At 34.3% G+C, this 22578-nt stretch overlaps 1 protein-coding gene across 1 annotated transcript in view; it reads right to left on the reverse strand.

Annotated features, from left to right (window-relative positions):
• Positions 1-241: 241 nt before the first annotated feature.
• LOC145240185 (uncharacterized) overlaps positions 242-22578 on the reverse strand; it is a 39460-nt gene continuing 17123 nt past the window's right edge. The window contains exons 3-6 of the mRNA XM_080103771.1: positions 20738-20828; positions 11765-11926; positions 3820-3925; positions 242-442 (exon numbers count right to left, since the gene is read on the reverse strand). Coding sequence (XP_079959897.1) covers positions 3825-3925; positions 11765-11926; positions 20738-20828 — 354 coding nt within the window. The 3' untranslated portion in view covers positions 242-442; positions 3820-3824. The remainder of the gene's footprint in view (positions 443-3819; positions 3926-11764; positions 11927-20737; positions 20829-22578) is intronic.

Here is a 22578-nt window from a genome sequence, read left to right on the forward strand (position 1 = left end):
AGAACAGTAGTCCGATAAATGCAACGAATTGTAAATGCTCATCGCAAAAATGCATAAGCATTAATTGTCTTGAAAATTTCATTGATTTAATTTCTATTGACGCCTTTTTTTTTTGTAACTGCGAACTACGGCGAATTTCACAAAAAACGGATTTTTATCTCAACTTGGCACAGACTTGTTTCTAATAAGGCTGTAGAATGGATTAGTCGAAATGTACTAATAACACCATAAAAACAAAGAGAATGTTTTAAATAAGCCAATTGTTACCAATTTATTTGTTTATTCTCAGAAGTTGAAACAAAAAAATTTAAATTCATCTTTAAATGCTATTTTTTACTTGTAATTCTTTCAAATAAATGATTTTTGTTTCAATCTTGACTCTTCCTTGCTTTCAATTCTTCAATTTATGTGGATCCAACTTCTCGATTCTTTAATTTCTTCCCTGTAAAAACAAAAATATTAAAATAAAGACACAATTGAAAGTAAAATTAAAAAAAAAGCTTATTTTCTTCTGAAATTGGTCAGTTTGATGAAGATCTAAAAAGTCACCTAACACTAGAATATCAAAGCGTTTCGAAAACAAATAAATATTTAAAAAGATTAGAATTTTACAAAAAGATCTCTAACACAATCACGGACCAATTTCACCGTCCGCCTGACTACATCAAAGTTGCTGATGCAAGCACTGTAATAATATTCACATTTTTGTTTCTTGTAGGGACAGGAGTTATTCCACTTTAAATAAACTACAAGACTGCTTATTTTCATAAAATAAATTATTTTATTTTTCCTTGAATTCTTTGTCCGTGAACCTTAGGACATTGTCCAGTTTGGATAAAAGATATTAAAAAGATGCAATATATATTACATATTTTAAGTGGTAAATAAAAATTAAGAGAAAGTGTTTATTTATTTTAAGTAGAAAATAAAATTTTAAAAGAAAGTGTTTATTTACTTTAAGTAGTAAATAAAAATTTAAAAGAGGGTCTTTATATATTTTCAGTAGAAATAAAATTTAAGAGAAAGTGTTTATTTATTTTAAGCAGTAAATAAAATTTTAAAAGAAGGTGTTTATTTACTTACAGTAGTAAATAAAAATTTAAAAGAGGGTGTTTATATATTTTAAGTAGTAAATAACATTCAAGAGAAAGTGTTTATTTATTTTAAGCAGTAAATAAAATTTTAAAAGAAGGTGTTTATTTACTTTAAGTAGCAAATAAAATTTTAAAAGAGGGTGTTTTATATTTTAAGTAGTAAATAAAATTTTTAAAGAGGGTGTTTTTATATTTTAAGTAGTAAATAAAATTATTTAGTTTTATTTAAAATAAATAAAACTAAATAATTTTAAGAAAGGGTGTTTAATTATTTTAAGTAGTAAATAAATTTTGAAGAGAAAGTGTTGATATATTTATAAATAGTAAATAAATTTTTTAGAGAAAGTGTTGATATATTTATAAATAGTAAATAAAATTTTTAGAGAAGGTTTTGATATATTTTAAGTAGTAAATAAAATTTAAGAGAAGATGTTTATTTATTTTTAGTAGAAAATAAAATTTTAAGAGAGGGTGTTTATTTATTTTAAATAGTAAATAAAATGTTAAGAGAAGGTGTTTATTTTAAGTAGTAAATAAAATTATAAGAGAAGGTGTTTATTTATTTTACGTAGTAAATATGATTTTAAGAGGGGTTTGTTTATTTTTAGAAGTAAATAAAATTTTATTAGGTGTTCAGTTAATTAAAGTAGTAACTGTAATTTTAAGAGAAGACCTTTGTTTATTGTAAGTATTAAATAAAATTTTTAAAGGAGGTATTTGTTTATTTTAAGTAGTAAATAAAATTTTAAGAGAAGGTGTTTATTTATTTCAAGCAGTAAATGAAATTTTAAGAAAATGTTGATTTAATTAATGTAGTAAATATAATTTTCAGAGAATGTGTTTATTTAATTAATGTAGTAAATTAAATTTTAAGAGAAGGTGCTTATTTAATTAAAGTAGTAAATAAAATTTTAAGAGAAGATGTTTATTTATTTTAAATAGTAACATAACGATTACAAAAGGTTTTCGGAAAAGAAAATTTATAACCCCAAAATATTAGCCTTGAAAATAAATAAAAAATACAAATTATTCGATGCAATGAATATTTGATTTTTGTTAATTTTTTAAGTTGTAGACGATTAAATTCCGTTGATAAAATTTTGAACGTTAACAGTAGTTACTGAAACTTTGGCATTACCAAATTAGAATTACTAAATTAGAATTACTAAATTAGAATTACTAAATTAGAATTACCAAATTAGAATTACTAAATTAGAATTACTAAATTAGAATTACCAAATTACAATTACCAAATTAGAATTACTTAATTAGAATTACTTAATTAGAATTACTAAATTAGAATTACTAAATTAGAATTACCAAATTAGAATTACTAAATTAGAATTACCAAATTAGAATTACCAAATTAGAATTACTAAATTAGAATTACTAAATTAGAATTACCAAATTAGAATTACTAAATTAATGATGTGATTAAATAGTTTCTCATATTATTTGGATTTTTCGGACCACTGTTCTCATCTTAAGTGTACATTTAACAACAGTTCTAGCGATGTAACCTTCGACCTTCTTCAGGTATATCTTGTCGAACTCTGGAATCTGCACGATATTTCGAACGGAACTCTTTATTTAATCCACAGGGGTAGCATGCTCTTGTTTCGTCAGCCATGATCGGCTAAAAGTTCCCAGTAATTGGCAGTTGTAGTCTTATGTGTCGTCCGCACTGATAGTTGAATCGTCACCGTCCAAAGAGTGCAATTTTACTAAGTATTTTACCAAGAACTTTATCCATTTTGACACGTGGTTCCGTTCAACATAAAGATTCCAGAGTTTGACAGCAAGACTTCCAAGTTCGACAAAAGATACGTGAAGAGTCGGAGATTACAATGTGAAAATAACTCTGAAAATGAGAACAGTAATCCGACGAATCCAAACAATACCAATAATCAATCCGCATCTAAAAAACCAGAAACATAAGGAAATTATATCCTCTTCTTCTTCTTCTTCTTCTTCTTCTTCTTCTTCTTCTTCTACTACTACTACTACTACTACTACTACTACTACTACTACAACAACAACAACAACAACAACAACAACTAAAACAACAATAATAATAATAATAATAATAATAATAATAATAATAATCACAAAATGTCGAATGGTCAAGGAGGTTAAAAAGACCAGGGAGTTAAAGCACTTACCAGACCCCAACTGGATTAGTTGTGGAGGCTTATTGCCACCCACATTCCAGTGAAGACCAATGGTCGCTGTCAGCGAGAAATCAATGGCAAGTGACTGTTGCTATGGTGCAAATTTATTTCCAAAAGTTATTGAAAGAGGTGAGGATTATTGGAAATCTGGGGAAACCTCTTGTCACCCAGACTCCAGGGAACATCACCGGATGATGGTTGGTTGTTTTTTTTTACGGCATATCAACCCTTTTCAGGTTATTTAATGCCGAATCCAGTGATTTTGAAGAATTTTTTTTAATAAAATATATTTGTTTTTTCCAAGTCAGTTCCTATTTAACCCACAGTTGGGACCCTAACCGGTATTAGCAGTCCGGGGGCGATGGCAATTAAAGAGTGGCCCCACACTCCCCAAAGCCCACAAGCTAGGACCTCACCATCGGATATAGTTTAAGGTACTATCCAGGACTCCTAATGAGTGACTACTACTACTACTACTACTAATGAGTGAATACTACTACTACTACTACTACTACTACTACTACTACTAATAATAATAATAATAATAAACTTACCGTCTTTAAGAAGTTAAATGTTTACAAATGTCGGGAAAAACGAAGACGGACATGTCATCCACAGACGGTTTCAAGTTCGAAAACATTATGGCGTGTCCATATGTGACTGAGAGAAACAGAAAAGAAAATGGAAATGATCATTAACGTTAGGAATACAAAACATTTCAATTCATCCTTCCTTAAACGTTGAAACACGTTGTTTTCGTAGTGATGAAAATGCTAGTTTAAACTTAAGCTTGGCAGATATAAAGAAATTGTTTGAAAATGAAATATAAGTTCGAAAAAACTAGACGAACAACTGCTACAACTATCGCAAGATACAAATTAAATCCAGATTTATAGGTTCTTTTTTTATTTATATATACTTGACACCAGCGACATTTCAATAAACAATATGTGTTGCCCATTTACGTGATGTTTCTTTTCGCTGAGTTTCACGAGTGACCGTCGATCGTGTCGCATGCTCGACTAAAATGAACAAATATTTTTCATGAAAGACACATTAGGAGACGCCTGCTGAGTTTTCTCCAAGGTTTTGATTAGAAAAAATGGCTTGAGAGAGAGAGAGAGAGAGAGAGAGAGAGAGAGAGAGAGAGAGAGAGAAGGAGAGACAAAGAAAGAGAGAGAAAAAGAGAGAAAGAGAAAGAAAGAAAGAGAGAGAGAAAAAGACTAATTGTTTACTTTTTAATGTTTACCCTAACCCAATGAATAAATTCTTTTCACGAAAGACACTTAAGGAGACTTCCGCTGAGTTTTCTTCAAAAGTTTTGATTTGGAAGAAAGAATTAAGGAGAGATTGAGAGATAGATATAGACTAATGTTTCATCTAGCTAATCGTTTACTTCTTAATTCTACTTAGTAACTTATTGAAATGAGTGACGCAGACGGACAGAGCCATCGAGGTAACATTCCTCTAAGATTATTTTTACATTATTGCTGGTGTCTCTTTTGCGTGGCTTCAATCAAGTGACTATTTTGATAACAGTTTTCTCTCCCCTGTATAACGTGACGTCATTCTTCATCATCTCTGTTTTGTCTACAGCATCTGATATCTGCGATCTGCTTCAACTTTTCTTTCAACCATGAGAATAATTCTCTTTTAAAAATCTGCGTTATCATGAACCCAATGTGACCCTTGTCAAAAGGCACACTAGCTTACTTACTCGCCATTGATGTAGTGTCCCTTATACGTAACACTTGGTAAACGAAAATTTTAAATAAATTGTATGTCTTTGAGTAGCGTGCGCTAAAGTAAATTATATAATATATTGTTATATATTGAAATCCCGGGTCTCCTCGAGTCACCTAGGTAAAGAGATTATTATTGTTGTTATTATTATAAAAATGAAGATGTTATGAAATACTTTTTATAAAAGTATTCCTTTATTGTATTTATTTACTTTCCCACCAAAGCAGATTAGGCACAAGGCCGTTTTTAATGTGAGGTAAAAAACCAGTTCCCCTAAAAGTAGGCAAAAAAAGTCTGGTTACCAAAAATAATAATTGTCCCAGTATAGAGGGTTCCCCTCCATTGACTGGTACAAATTATCTTAAGTGCAGCATCTGCAGAACAGATATTACACTTTGATCCCGGCCCGAAGGTCAAGAACAACAGGGTATTTATTTGCTCCCCCACCAAGCAAATTAGGCACAAGGCCGATTTTTAATGTGAGGAGTGAAGGGGAAATGGAGACCAACTCCCCGGGGACTAGGGGAGCTGGATAGTGACAATTGGTATGAAGGGTTACCCTACATTGACCAAGGTCTTATCTGTGGGGTCGCCCCCACATATGGTCTGCCGGAACAGATGGTATTTATTTGCTCCCCCACCGAGCAAATTAGGCACAAGGCCGATTTTTAATGTGAGGAGTGAAGGGAGGGGGAAGGGAAAAAGGGGACCAGCTCCCGAGAGGTGGGAAATGGGAGCTGGTTAAAGATCAGGCATGTGGGGTTGCCCCCACATCTGGTCTTTGCTAGTCATAGCTTGCAGTATCTGCCGGAGCAGATGGTATTTATTTGCTCCCTCACCGAGCAAATTAGGCACAAGGCCGATTTTTAATGTGAGGAGTGAGGGGAGGGGGAAGGGAAAAAGGGGACCAGCTCCCGAGAGGTGGGAAATGGGAGCTGATTAATGGTCAGGCATGTGGGGTTGCCCCCACATCTGGTCTTTGCTAGTCATAGCTAGTCATAGCTAGCAGTATCTGCCGGAACAGATACTACACTTTGATCCCGGCCCGAAGGCCAAGATGGTATTTATTTGCTCCCCCACCGAGCAAATTAGGCACAAGGCCAATTTTTAATGTGAGGAGTGAAGGGAGGGGGAAGGGAAAAAGGGGACCAGCTCCCGAGAGGTGGGAAATGGGAGCTGGTTAATGGTCAGGCATGTGGGGTTGCCCCCACATCTGGTCTTTGCTAGTCATAGCTAGTCATAGCTTGCAGTATCTGCCGGAACAGATACTACACTTTGATCCCGGCCCGATGGCCAAGATGTATTTATTTGCTTCCCCACTGAGCAAATTAGGCACAAGGCCGTTTTTAATGTAGAGAGAGAGAGGGAGGGAAAAGGGGACCAGCTCCCGATGGGTGGGAAGTGGGAGCTGGATAGTGACAATTGGTATGAAGGGTTGCCCCTACATTGACCAAGGTCTGATATGTGGGGTTACCCCCACATATGGTCTTTGCTTGCAGTATCTGCCGGAACAGATACTACACTTTGAGGTATTTATTTGCTCTCCCATTGAGCAAATTAGGCACAAGGCCGTTTTTTAAAGTGAGGAGTGAAGGGGAAATGGGGACCAACCCCCCCGAGTAGTAGGGGAGCTGGATAGTGACAATTGGTATGAAGGGTTGCTCCTTCATTGACCAAGGTCTTATATGTGGGGGCGACCCCACATATGGTCTTTGCTTGTAGTATCTGCCAGAACAGATGTTACACTTTGATCCAGGCCCGAAGGCCAAGAACAACAGAAAAAAGCCTCTTTTCTATTTATATCTTTTTTTTTTGCTCGAAAGTAAAATGTCCATTCTCGCCTCGTGTTATCGAGGTCGTTTAGCTGTTAATGTCTGTGAAACTATCTAGTTCTTTCCAAGCCGAAAAGGCACGTGTTCGCCAAATATAAAGTTTAAAATGTGTCGGCTGTGAGTGCATCTTTCAATAAACGTTGTTATAAACGTGTTTCTCTATTTATTATCGTTGTTCTTCTAAAAGTATTTTTTTCTTTATTTTTTCTTATAAGAGTATTTATTAAATTAGTCCTTATAAATGTATTCCTTTATTTATTATTTTAGTTCTTATGAAATATTTCTTTATTTATTGAATTAGTTCTTATAAAAGTATTTCCTCATTTATTATTTTTGTCCTTATGAAATTATTTATTTACTTATTATTTTAGTTGTTATAAAAGTATTTATTTATTTATTATCTTTGTTCTCATGAAATGTATTTATTTATTAAATTAGTTCTTACAAAAGTATTTAATGATTATCTTACTATTTATTTATAAGCTTAGTTCTTATAAAAGTATATATTTACTTATTACCTTAGTTCTTATAAAATGATTTATTTATTTTCTTAGTTTTTATGAAAGTATTTATTTATAATCTTAGTTCTTATAAAAGTATTTATTTATTTATTATCTTAGTTCTTATAAAATGATTTATTTATTTATTTTCTTAAGGTTTTATAAAAAGCATTTATTTATAATCTTAGTTCTTATAAAAGTATTTATTTATTTATTATCTTAGTTCTAATAAAATGATTTATTTATTTATTTTCTTAAGGTTTTATAAAAAGCACTTATTTATAATCTTAGTTCTTATAAAAGTATTTATTTATTTATTTATTATCTTAGTTCTTATAAAATGATTTATTTATTTATTTTCTTAAGGTTTTATAAAAAGCACTTATTTATAATCTTAGTTCTTATAAACGTATTTCTTAAATTATTATCTAAGTTCTTATAAAATGATTTATTTATTTATTTTCTTAGTTTTTATGAAAGTATTTATTTATTTTCTTAATTCTTATAAAAGTATTTCTTAAATTATTATCTAAGTTCTTATAAAATGATTTATTTATTTATTTTCTTAGTTTTTATAAAAGTATTTATTTATTTTCTTAGTTCTTATAAATGTATTTCTTAAATTATTATCTAAGTTCTTATAAAATGATTTATTTATTTATTTTCTTAGTTTTTATGAAAGTATTTATTTATTTTCTTAGTTCTTATAAATGTATTTCTTAAATTATTATCTAAGTTCTTATAAAATGATTTATTTATTTATTTTCTTAGTTTTTATGAAAGTATTTATTTATTTTCTTAGTTCTTATAAAAGTATTTCTTAAATTATTATCTAAGTTCTTATAGAAGTATTATTTATTATCTATGTTCTTGTACATGTAACGTTTAATCTTAGTTCTTATAAATATAGTTTTTATTCTGTGAGAGATATTTATTATCTTAGTTCTTATAAATATATTTCTTTATTTATTATGTTTCGTCATGTAAAAGTAATTTTTTATTTATTATCTTTGTTCTTTAAAAGTATTTCTTTCTTTATTAAATTAGTATTTGTTTCCTTTTTAATTCACATCAATAACGTAAAACACGTTGTTTTTTTTAATCTACTTATTTCTTATCTTTTTTCTCATAAATCTGCTTATTAAATTTAATAAATAAATGTAAGTAGTAAATAAAATTTAAGAAAAAATATTTATTTATTTAAGGTAGTGAATAAAATTTTAATAGAGAGTGTTTATTTATTTTTAGTAGGAAATAAAATTTAAGAGAAGGTGTTTATTTATTTTAAGCAGTAAATAAAAATTTAAAAGATGGTGTTTATTTACTTTAAGTAGTAAATATAATTTTAAAAGGAGTGTTTATATATTTTAAATAGTGAATCAAATTTAAGAAAAAGTGTTTATTTATTTTAAGAAGTAGATAAAATTTTAAAAGAAAGTGTTCATTTATTTAAGTAGTAATTAAAATTTTAAAAGAGGGTGTTTATATGTTTTAAGTAGTAAATAACATTTAAAAGAAAGTGTTTATTTATTTTAAGCAGTAAATAACATTTTAAAAGAAGGTGTTTATTTACTATAAGTAGTAAATAAAATTTTAAAAGAGGGTGTGTATACGTTTTAAGTAGTAAATAAATTTTTAAGAGAAAGTGTTTATTTATTTTAAGTAATAAATAACATTTAACAGAAAGTGTTTACTTATTTTAAGCAGTAAATAAAATTAAAAAAAAAGGTGTTTAATTACTATAAGTAGTAAATAAAATTTCAAGAGAGGGTGTTTATTTATTTTAAGTAGTAAATTAATTTTTAAGAGAATCTCCTTATTAATTTTTTTCACATAAATCTTAGTATCATGTCTTTATTCATTTTCTTAAGTGCATATTTGTACGGATTTTTTTATCTTCAGATAAATAGATCGAAAAATCACATTATTTTCTATTTTAGTTCCCACAATCACATGACTTTTATTTTACTTTTCAGAATTATATTATTTTCAATTTTTGTTTGAAAAATCACATTATTTCTTATTTTAGTTTGAAACAGCACATTATTTCCTGTTTTAGTTTTCAGAATCACACTTTTTAGTTCGCAAAATTACATTATTTCTCTTTTTAGTTTTCAAAATAACATTATTTCTTTGTTGAGTTCGAAAAATTACATTATTTTCTATTTTAGTTTGCAAAATCATATTATTATATATTTTCGTTTGCAAAATCATATTATTATATATTTTCGTTTGCAAAATCATATTATATATTTTCGTTTGCAAAATCTCATTATATCTTATTTTAGTTCGTAAAATCGCATTATGGGTTTTTTGGTTGGCAAAATCACATTATTTTTTTTTATTAAGTTTGCAAAAGTACATAATTTTATAGTTTAGTTCGCAAAATCATATTATTTAATATTTTCGTATGCAAAATCACATTATTTCTTAGATTCGTTAGAAAAATCACTTTAATTCTTTGTTTAGTTTACAAAATCACATTATTTTCTTTAGTTGTCAAAATCACACTATTTCTTATTACAGTCTTCAACATTACATGAATTCTTAGTTTAGATCCCAAAATACCGTTATTTCTTAGTTTAGTTCACAAAAGCACAATATTTTTATTTAAATTCGCGAAATCACATTATTTCTAATTTTAGTTTGCAAAATCACATTATTGCTCTTATAGTTTGTAAAATTATATTATTTCTTATTTTAGTTTGCAAAATTATATTAATTCTTCTTTTTCTTTGTAAAATTACATTAGTTCTATTTTTAATTTGCAAAATCACATTTCTTTTTTTAGTTTTCAAAATCCCATTATTTCTTATTTAAGTTTGCAAAATACAATTCTTTCTTATTTTAGTTCGTAAATCACATTATTTTTATTTTCGGTTTCAAAATCTCATTATTTTTTATTTTATTTGCAAACTCACATTATTTCTTTAATCAGTACGCAAAACCACATTATAGTTTTTTTTATACAAATTTTGTTATTTTATATTTTCGTTTGCAAAGTCACATTATATCTTATTTTAGTTTGCAAAATCATATTCTTATCTTTTTGTTCGCAAAATCACATCGTTATTTATTTTCGTCCGCAAAATAACATTGTTTCTTTGTTTAGTTAGCAAAATCACATTTATGCTTAGTTTAGGTCGCAACATCACATTTTTTTCTTATTTTAGTTTGCGAAATCATATTATGTTTTTGTTTAGTTCGCAAAATCACATTATTTCTTTATTTAGTTCGAAAAATCTTGCCTTAATTCACTAAAAATATAATATTATAAAAGTACATATTTATGATTCTAATTCTCATAAATTTACTCATTTTTCATTTTAGTATGAAACTAATGTATTATTATTATTATTATTATTATTATTATTATTATTATTATTATTATTTATTTATTTATTTATTAATGTATTTTACTGCAAGTTACATAAATTTATTTATGTAATTTTACTGTAAGTTACATAAATTTGTTTATGTATTTTCTAATTTCATTTCTTAGTTCCCATAAACATAATACGTTCTTTAACTATTATTTAACTATTATTTCACCCTAAATAAGGCCCAGTACCACTTTGTTGTAAGTGCTACAACTTGGAACCAAATTTATCGGTTGGCAGCGAAATATCCGTTCATACTTAAACTCTTGCATATCAGGACGATCAGGGAAGCAGAGACCCGGAAAGGAATCCTAAAGCCCAACGTTTCGAGGAGAAGAGCTATTTAAATAGAAGGTTTTGCACAGAAGACACGTTGCGATCCTATATCTGCTTTATCGTTATTTTCATGGCAAGTGCTCGTCTGAGCTCCAATCTATGGCCCCCTCGCCAAACTTTCACGGAAAACACTCATCTAGCTGAAAATACTATCAATACTTTCCACCACTCTTTACCTATACCTAAACCTAAACGTAGATTTCATGAACAAATCTTCTTTCTTAGAACTGCACGCCTGTGGAACTCTGTTCCGTCCGCCTGCTTCCCACCTGACTACAACCTAGATGTCTTTCCCTACCTTTCATGTGGTCGTCTTTAAGTCCAACGAAAACAAGTTCTTGATATGCCGTAATCCAATTTACTAACGATTACTACGATATTGTCCGATTGACTATTGTATACTTATTAACCTTTATCCTTGACTAACCTTGATACGTGGTGACTCGATTGATTAAAATAAAAAATAAAAAAATGAAACCAATTTTTCAGCAGTGAAGAAAAAAAAAAGATCCAATAAGGCATTTGTTGACGAATTTTGTTCTGTTAAATCTGTCTGTCTGTCTGTCTCTCTCTCTTTCTCTCTTTCTCTCTCTATATATATCTATATATATATATATATGAACATATATATATATCATTAATTTTAAAAAGTCCTTTAAATCTATTACTTTGTCTTAGAAAATGACGGAGAACAAAAGATGCACATACCTTGAACTTTGTCTTTCATATACATCGTTTGGTATACCGGTAAACAATGGTGTTTAGTCAGAGACGTTTCCATCACACCATTCTCTAAAGGAGCTTTCACTTTGAACACTTCTATATCCTCATGTGGTCCACCCACGGTAAATGTCGGACCTTGTACACTGTCTAAAAATGAAAACAAAATAGATGGATAGACAATAAAAGTGGAGGAAATATCATATAATAATAAATTTTTATATACGTGACCTCCACATCTTTTTTATCAACTCCAAATAATTTACATCCTTATCCCCATGAATCCAACCAAGGATGTATTGAAACAAAACATTGGATGCCTATGGGTGATAATATAAACAGTAGGGCCTATCTGTGTCAATGAAACCATGATCCACCTATAAAAATGCATAGATTTTGACACACACACACACACACACACACACACACACACACACACACACACACACACACACACACACACACACACACACACACACACACACACACACACACATATATATCGCTTAAAAAATCAAAAGCAAAACCACTGATGAACGATAAAAACGGAGCAGTAAATCGTCTATGGCATGATAGCTGAATGGATTAGGGCGCGTGACTGAAATACATAAGGCCCAAGGTTCGAATCCTACGCTAATGAGGATTAGGGCCCCGAAACACGTAGAGTACTGCTTTTAAAAATAATAAATAAATAAAGTAATAAATAAAAATACGTCCAAATAAAAAATGGGGGACTTTCTAAGAAAAACACCGGTTCTCCGAGGCGGAGACCTCAACCGTAATATCGTTTAAAAAATCAAAAACAAAACCACTTATATATATATATATATATATATATATATATATATATATATATATATATATATATATACGAAGGTCAGTCTATTAATCTTTGACAAGCTTAATAGGCAGACCTTTACTTAAAACCTGATATGAAAGACTTATATCAAATCTGTTACCAAAGTCGTTGGAAAAATATTTGGATCCTTGTATCGATGCAGAAGCCAAAAGTGTCTCTTTCATGCCTTGCCAAAGGACAAAACCGACTTCGAAATCTAGTGAGCGATATTTTTTTCTCCTTCCTACTATCTCCTTCCGACAGACTGCTAGTTTTTCTTCTACTCTATTAGTGCTCGATTAGACTTCAATATATGCTTCCCCCTGTAAAATATTAACAACAAAACTAATCTACAACAGCTCTCTACATGAAACTAAACGAGAATTCCAATAGTATAGTTTTACCTTACACTTCGTATCTGTGGAACTCTAACATAGCGTGGACATGAGAATGTGAAAATACGTCACTGGTAGCGCGGAAATGCGGATGTGAAAACTATGTAAAAAAACTTATGTAATCCTCATATGTTTTATCATTCGTTGGATAACTATTAAGTCAGTAAGTCATTTAATCACCTGCAATCACTGCATCAACTTGCTCTCTCGAATTCACAATAGTCCTAATGTTAATTTAAGGGATTCTCAACTTTTTTTATCATGAAACACTGTGTTGGGGACTAAAAACAAAACAGTATATTTAATCATGGATCCCCAGCAATGTTGATCAAACACCACCTCCCTTAATCACAAGAACAAAAAAAATGTTCCAGATATTAGATCTAGTTACCTACTCATGATTAATTTGGTTAACCTATTCATGCTATAAAAAAGTGTCTTTTTTACCTTTGAGATTTGTTCCTGTCTCCAAATTCAAAATGGATACATTTTTAAAACACTTACCAGTGTTGTATTTATAAGATTCGGATTAATCCATTTTACTACTTATCACCTCCTCCTATTACATAAGTTGCGAGGAAAAGATCTAGGAGACTTGCATACTGACCGGTAGTATCAGTCACGTGAGTGTGTTCGCGAACAATCTGAGCGAGGACATAAGGAATGGAGAAATCATGACAGAACCTCCCCCCATCATTTCTCTTTTTTGAGGTGGTTAACCATTCCACATGTGAATATTGAAGTCTCCAAAGGCGTGAATCTTAGCCAAAGGATGAGCAAACACGATGTGGTCAATTTCTTCAGATGCGCTCTTAACGATAGTAATTCCGCTGTTTTGAGGGCGATAGAGGGCAAATATAAACGCAGTCACGAGAACAAGTGCAAATCGGAAACATAATTTAGGATCTTTTTTGAAAGATGTCCCTACCACATGGAAAGCTATCTTTAATGTAGGCACATGAGTTTTTTTTTTTGGAAGATGTCCCTACCACATGGAAAGCTATCTTTAATGTAGGCACATGACGAGTTTTTTTTTTTTTGGGGGGGGGGTCATATTTGGATGTTAATTTAGATTATATTTTGATTCCAAACTCTTCTAAGAAAATAATAGGTCCAATGCCAGTTTCGCTTAGGAATAATAGGTCTGGTTAAGTCTCCAGTAATTAGATTTCAATCCATGGCGATCTTGGGAGTCAGATTTAGATGTTAAGTTGGAGTATCCTTTAATTATGAATTCGTCTAGAGAAGTGGTTGGCCCTATGCCAGTTTCGCTTAGGAATAATAGGTCTGGTTAAGCCTCCAATAATTAGATTTCAACCTCGGGAATGTTGGAACGTAGACCCCTTATGTTGGAGAAGGAGACACGGTAGTTAGTTCTATTTTGGAAGATAAATTTCTAGGTTTATTCGTGTATTTTTTCTGGAGACTTTTCATGATGAAGTTTTGGGATTTGTGGAACAGGTCGACAAATTTGGTTAAAGCAGGATAGAGAGGGAAAGAAAGGGAGAAAAAGAAATGAAGAATTTTTTTCTTTTTGTAATGATTACTCACTAATATGGCATCGAGAAACGCAAATATTCAGAATTTATCAAGATATGATTTATCTATACGTATTAATATTCATATTTCATTCATTCATCTTCCCTATTAAAATTTAAATACGGATACACACACACATATAAGTGAGAATGTATATATATATATATATATATATATATATATATATATATATATATATATATAGCTTTAAGTAATGCCCTGGCATAAAGAGTCCCGTCTATCCCCCAAATTTTGCCTGTATTCCACTATTAAATAAATGATCCACTCTATATCTACCTATATATAGTTTTGTGTCTTCATTTCATACTCTTGTCTTATATATATATATATATATATATATATATATATATATATATATTTAAATAAGGGAGTAGTCACCAACAATGTGTATTTTTTAACATTATTTTATTATTCCGTGTCTTGGTTTTTCATTGAGAATTATGTTTGGATCATTGTAATAATGTTTTTGTGGTGTAAATGAAGAAAAAAGAAAAAAGAACGACCGACCGCGTTTTTGTGTGGCTTACCTCGTGTTCATAATGAAGAAGAAAGAAACAAAAATGGCTGCCCTGTTTCTTTATATGCCTACAGGGTGACCACGAGGTATGCAAATGAGATGCTCCTGATTGGAGATAAAAGAGGAGTGATTTGGGGAAGGAGGGCATTCTGAAGTTAGATTGCGAGCAGAGAAGTTGTATTTGTAGAAGAGAAAAGTCGGATTCGGGGAGAGAAAAGCTAAAGTTGCAGAAGTTCGTTTTGGAGTGGAGAGAAGAAGCGTCAAGTGGTAACCAGAAAGTGAAAGTTCGGACAGCAGTGTCATGAAAACGACAAGCTATTTCGGCGCATCAAGCAAATTAACATGGCTGAGTGGAGACTGAGCACTCAGATGTTGAGACCCTTTACTGGGGAGGGTGACCTGATTAAGTGGCTGGAGAAATTAAAAATAGTGGCGAAGCTGCAAAAGATAGAAGATGTGGTCACCCTGCTGCCTCTATACTTAGAGGGGGAAGCCCTCATGATTTACCAGCAGATGCGAGATGAAGACAAGGAAGACCTTGCCTTAGTGGAGCAAAGGCTGAAATTGGCCTTCGCTGAGGGCCCATTTGAAGCACTTGGCAAGCTGTCAAGTTTGAGGTGGACCGGCGAGTCCGTTGACGTCTTTGCGGCAGAGATCAGGAGACTGGCAGGGTTGGCTGGTTACGTGGGGAGGAGCCTGGAGATGACGGTAAAGCTGTACCTAGTGAACGGCTTTCCAGAGGAAATCTCTGCGAACATGCAGAGAATCACGGGGATCCATTCAATGGAAGTGGACGATCTCTTGGTCCACGCCAGAGTCCTAGTGAAAAATGTTAAAAGCCCAATCGTGGCTGCAGCTGTGAGTGGAAATATGTGCATGAGGCCTTACTTGAATGAGAGGCAGCCGGCGAGGCGACAGGAGGGGAGACCTGCCATCAAGTGTTTCCGGTGCCAGGGTCCTCATCTGATCAAGGACTGCAAAGAGCCGAGACCGGGGATCACGTGCTACCGATGTGGACAAGTGGGGCTTATTAGCCGCTATTGTGTTGCTGCACGGGACCAGGGAAACAAGTGAAGGGGAGCTATTGCGCCAGTGGTTACCCCTTCTGTGTGGAAATGGCGCATGATGGAACATTGCCTCGGTTACCGGTGGTAGTCAATGGGAAGAAAGCCATAGCCCTTGTCGACACAGGCTGCACTACAACGTTGTTAGCGAGGAATGTCGCGAGGTCATGGAGCGGAACCAGGATTATTAGGACCGTGGATGGCAGGGATGTGAAATGCCTAGGAGAGACGACAGCGGAAGTAATGGTGCAAGGGGTGCCCATTGGACTGCAAGCCCTAGTGTTGAATCATCTGGTCGGTGGTGTCGACGTGATTATAGGTATGAGTGCAATTAACCGACTGGGGGGGGGGGCGCTACGTTAAGAGGGGGCCAAGTGACGTTTGGACGTCTCGGCGCAGTGGGGATGGCAGGAGTGGAAGGTGATAGAACCGTCAGAACCCCAAAACCGGAGGTTTGCTGCATTGAAGACAAAGATTTCCTGGCGAAGTTTGATGGCGTTAGGTGGACGGTGGAATGGAAATGGATCTCCGGGCCCCCAGAACTACAGAATAAGGTGGGCTGCTACGAAAACACCCTGCGAGGAGAAATAAGAAAAGGATTCGAGGAAGAAGTGGAGAGGTGGATAAAAGAAGGAATTCTGAAACCGTGGACAGGGGAAGAAAAAGGAGTGTTGCCACTACTGGCGGTTGTTCAGCCTACCAAAAACAAGATTAGGCACGTGCTGGATTTTAGGGAATTGAACAGACACGTAGCCTGCCACACTGGAACGGGGATCGACGTATGTGAGGAGGTCATGAGGAAATGGAGAAGAATGGAGCGGGCCACTAAGATTGTCGATATGAAATCGGCATATCTGCAGATCCATGTAGATGAAAAACTCTGGCAGTACCAACTGGTCCGGTACAAGGGGCGGGTGTATTGTCTGACGAGGTTAGGCTTTGGGCTGAGTTCAGCCCCCAAAATTATGACTGCCGTGCTGAAGACAGTGCTGAGCAAAGACTGTACAGTGGAGGAGGCCACTAGTTCGTACATTGACGACATCCTGGTGGAGGAGGCAGAGGTGACAGCAGAGAAAGTAAGAAGCCATGTCAAGAAGTATGGGTTAACTGCAAAACCGGCGGAGGCCCTAGATGGAGGAGCGGTGCTGGGGTTGAAACTAAGGCGAGATGGAAAAGAAAGCCTTGTCTTCGAACGAGGGAATGCAATACCCGAAGTCGGATCTGAGCTGACGAGGCGAGAACTCTTCTCAGTCTGCGGGAGGCTGGTCGGGCACTATCCTATCGCTGGCTGGCTCAGGATAGCATGCAGCTTTATTAAACGACAAACAGGCACTGATGGCTGGGAAGGCCGTGTGACGGAGGAGGTCATGAACATGCTGCAAGAAGTCATTGCGAGAGTGAGGAATGAGGACCCAGTGAAAGGGAAATGGTATGTCAGCGGCGAAGACGCGGGTGTGGTTTGGTGCGATGCCAGTAACCTGGCGTTGATCGTCGTACTAGAGATAGGAGGTGTAACTGTGGAGGATGCGGCGTGGCTAAGAAAAAACAACGACTTCTCCCATATCAACGTAGCAGAACTAGATGCCGCTATAAAAGGAATCAATCTGGCCCTGAAATGGGGATTGAAAATAATTGAAGTCAAAACCGATTCGGCAACGGTAGCGTCGTGGATTCGGTCGGCAGTAACTGGCGATAAGAGAGTTAAGACCAGGGGTGCTGCGGAAATGCTGATCAAGCGCATACTCGGAGCGCTCACCGACCTGATAGCGGAATTCCAGTTGAGAGTATCTGTTGTGTTGGTCCCGTCAGAAAAAAACAAGGCGGATTCGATGACACGCGTGAAGAAGGCCTGGCTGCAGGAGGGAAAGGAGGTCTCCTCGGTATGCTGTGCAGGGAAGAAGTCAAAGAGTCACACGAAATGCGCCACTTTGGTCGAGAATGAACGTTATTTCTAGCCAGAGAGGTTTACCCGGAGACCACCGAGGAGGAGGTTAGGGAGGTGGTGGAGAACTGTCGAGAGTGCCAATCAATTGACCCTGGACCGTCCAGACACGAAGCAGGAGAGCTACACGTTGCGGAGGACTGGAAGCGATTGGCCATTGATGTGACACACTATCGCCACAAATTGTATCTGTAAATGGTCGACTGTGGACCGGGAAGGTTTGCCATCTGAAGAGAGATCAGGGCAGAAGCTGCATGGGCGATCGGAGGGGTCATCGAGGAGATATTTTTGGAGAGAGGGCCGGTTGAGGAACTCTTAATGGACAATGGCCCCGCTTTCTGATCAGAAGCCTTTAAAGGGGTGTGCGATAAGTGGGGAGTAAGGCAATTTTTCAGAGCAGCGTATCGGCCGAGTGGCAACGGAATAGTGGAGAGGAATCATCGCACCATTAAAGCCGCTGCGGAAAAAAGCAACGTATCACCCATAGAGGCGGTGTTTTGGTATAACATCTCGCCGAAGACCAAACAAGATGAGACAACTGTGCCTCATAGGGCCGTTTTCACATATAAGTGGCGGCATCCGTGCAACAAAACAGCAGGAATTGAGAGTGAAGTAGCCACTATCAAAGTAGGTGAAGAGGTGTGGGTGAAACCCCCCAATGCACAGTGTACCACTCGTTGGAAAAGAGGGGTCGTAACAGGATTGCAGTCGAAGAACAATGTGATGGTGAATGGCGTTCCCCGGCATATCTTAGACCTGCGTCGTGTGACATTGCCGGTATGCAGTGAGGGCAGTGAAGAAGAGGAAATCGAGTGCCACCGAGAAGCGAATGATGCTGCTCGACCTGACTTAGGCCCGCGTTGTAGTAAACCTGAAAACGTTAACCCCCGAGAAGTTGTCCCCCAGAGGCCTCGACGTGAGAGGAGGCGGCCTGCTTGGATGGAGGATTACGAAGTATCCTATTGATCTCGAAGATCAGGGGGGCGTGTGGTGTAAATGAAGAAAAAAGAAACAAGAACGACCGACCGCGTTTTTGTGTGGCTTACCTCGTGTTCATAATGAAGAAGAAAGAAACAAAAATGGCTGCCCTGTTTCTTTATATGCTTACAGGGTGACCACGAGGTATGCAAATGAGATGCTCCTGATTTGAGATAAAAGAGAAGTGATTTGGGGAAGGAGGGCATTCTGAAGTTAGATTGCGAGCAGAGAAGTTGTATTTGTAGAAGAGAAAAGTCGGATTCGGGGAGAGAAAAGCTAAAGTTGCAGAAGTTCGTTTTGGAGTGGAGAGAAGACGCGTCAAGTGGTAACCAGAAAGTGAAAGTTCGGACAGCAGTGTCACGCAAACGACAGTTTTTAAGTCATTAATATATATATATATATATATATATATATATATATATATATATATATATATATATATATATAATAATGTTTTTAAGTCATTAATATATATATATATATATATTAATGACTTAAAAACATTATTATTATATATATATGTAATATGTTTTTAAGTCATTAATATATATATATATATATTAATGACTTAAAAACATTATTACATATATATATATATATACACATATATATATATATGTTTAATTTCAACTTGTATCTCTCGCGGTTTGCGGTAGCTTAGTGGTTCGGGTCCTAGTGCTGGGGCTCGAGCCTCTCGACTGGCCTTAATCGTGACACCCTGCACTGATGATTCCCGAAAGGATGAAATACTAGTGTCTGTAGGTATTTAATAATTATTATAGTAAATAATATATATATATATATATATATATATATATATATATATATATATAGAGAGAGAGAGAGAGAGAGAGAGAAAGAGAGAGAGTGAGAGAGATAGATAGATAGATACAGAGAGAGTAATAGACAAGTTCTAAATGAACAAAGGATCAGGAAAACATATTGCAGTTATGATAAAAAATCCAACCTTGATTGCCTTAGGGGCCCGTGGTGCAGTGTATAAAGATGCGGAATATCTAGATTCAAGGTGTATCTTGTCAAGTTCTGGAATTTTGTATTGGCTAGAGTGTTATTGGTTTACTTCACCAAATAATTCCAAACTAATTGAACAGTTTAGAAAAACATAATTAGTTGCATGCACGTCTCAGTTTCTGTATGAATTAAAATATAATATTTATGCGTATTTTATGACTGAGTAACACCGAGCGACCTTCTTGTATATATATATATATATATATATATATATATATATATATATATATATATATATATATATATATATACTCGGCAACAGGAAAAAGACCTATCGGCCACCCTCTATAGCAGTACAATGATCAACTCAAGTCCACCTAAAAAAACACCGGATTTGATCTTAAGATCTGGGAAACAACAGATCAAGATCGGTGCCTGTGCCGGTGACGTTACCATTGTAACAACGCATGAAAATATTTTCGATTTCATGTTGATTTCATGTTTTACCTAAGCTCATTATGAACGGACTTGCATAGAATTGTATTGCATTACATGACGTCATTTGGCGGGAGAAGAAGAGATTTTCCCATTAATGTTGTGCATATGTATTGGATTACAGGTGTTTTGTCTTTAACCTTATGTTTATGTAATATGCCATAGGAAACATTATACTTTAAGAAGAGAAATGATTATACCTGGGATACATCTGGCATTTTCTTTATTGATGCCCGGTATTTTAAGATGCGACTTCGTACAATGTCCACCAATCACAGTGTAAGCATCTCCCTGGGAATAAAAAAATCAAAAGAAATTTCTGTTATAAAATGTTACATGATAAGGGCTGTCCTCTTTTCATGTAAGCAAAAAAATAGGAAATTAGTTAAATGAAAATGATATCAGATAAAACAAGGATTGAACCCTGTAGATAAGTTTTAAAGAACAATAGGTTTAAATGGAGTGTCCAGTTAAATTGTTGATTCTGTTAAAATATTTAATAAATACAATTTGGATGGAAAAACTATTCACAATTCTTAGAAAGAATGCATAATAAAAATATCAATTACAGAATTAACAAGTAGGTTAAATTCCTTTGTAAAACAACAAAGAGAATGGGAAATTTCCTGGTCGTCAGAAATGGTTTCAAAAACATGCAAATCGCGCATGTTTGAAACACGTGAGTTGTGGTCACGTTGACGAGACATACGTGTGATTTCTCAATATAGGAAATGGTTCGAAGTTAGTTAGAGGAGAAGAAAATCAGAGGAGTCAGATCAGAAAAGCAGAGGAGATCAGACCGATTCTCCGTTAGAGTCAAGGCACCCTCTGGGAAGCGGGAGGCTTAGAGGTAACAATGTAAACAACTTTGAATCCCTGAAATACAGAATCATGTCCGACCGGTCGAAGAAGAATAAACTATCATCATATAAGAACTGTCTCTCTCTTTATATGTACCCTGTCTCTATATCTCACCAATGTCTCCATCTCTTAACAATATGAACACTCAAAATGAATATAATATATCTGGCATCCAACAAGATGAGCACACACCTGAACACACTAAGACTCTTACTAACATGAACAACAACAATTATATGTCGTCATCTAAATAAGAACTATGTAACATACTCTCATATAAATACAAATACAACAAACTAAATAATTTCGCTGGAGAATAGTTGCGTCATAGAATAATTCACACTCACCCCTCAATCTTTTATCTGTGAAAGAGCCAGATATAGCCTACCTATCCTGCATTGGCAGAGTTCAAAATCGGTTTACAAATATGATAGGTAATGCGCTTTTCTCGTCTGTGCAACCTCTCCTCCACAGAAGAGACATTGTGAGCCTGCCCCTGCTTTATCATTCGTCCATGTATGAAAATCACGAGATTCAATCAGTGAAGTTGGTGAAAAATTGGTAAAATCCGTAAATCCGTTAGTGTTATGTACATCCGTAGACCTAGGGTAAGAACAATCAGATTGTTCTTTGGAACATTAGGATGAAATTGCTGTTGTAAAAAATCTTGCGGTGTAGATTATATAGTTTCTAGATTTATTGACTCTGGGGATGCTTAAGTAGATTTATTAATTTAAAGTAAGGGGTTGAAGTGTTAAAATTAGCTAATACTCTATCTTGAATATTGAACATTTTGTCTGGTTAGTATTAACCTATAAATATTCATTTAATTTCTCCATTTTAAAATTAATAAGTAAAAATTCTGTACATATATATATATATATATATATATATATATATATATATATATATATATCAGGACATGTCATATGCTACTGGTACCATGTAACCCAGCACTACCTGTCTCATAAACTGGTTCCCCCACCAGACTTGTTTGGTGAGGAGGGTGGCTAGTCTCCCTGAATGGTTAAAAACAAGACCAACCAAAGGGCGAATGAACCCTTTTTCGGGGTCAACGGTCAACTAGCACTGTGTGTGTTTGTGTTTATGTATGTGTATGTTGGGGTGGAGAGGGCAACCGTAAGCCGTGGTGAAGGCAACCTTTCTAGGAGAAGCACAT

This window comes from Euprymna scolopes, chromosome 19 (assembly GCF_053919585.1).
Source record: "Euprymna scolopes isolate OS-2025 chromosome 19, ASM5391958v1, whole genome shotgun sequence".
NCBI lineage: Eukaryota > Metazoa > Mollusca > Cephalopoda > Sepiida > Sepiolidae > Euprymna > Euprymna scolopes.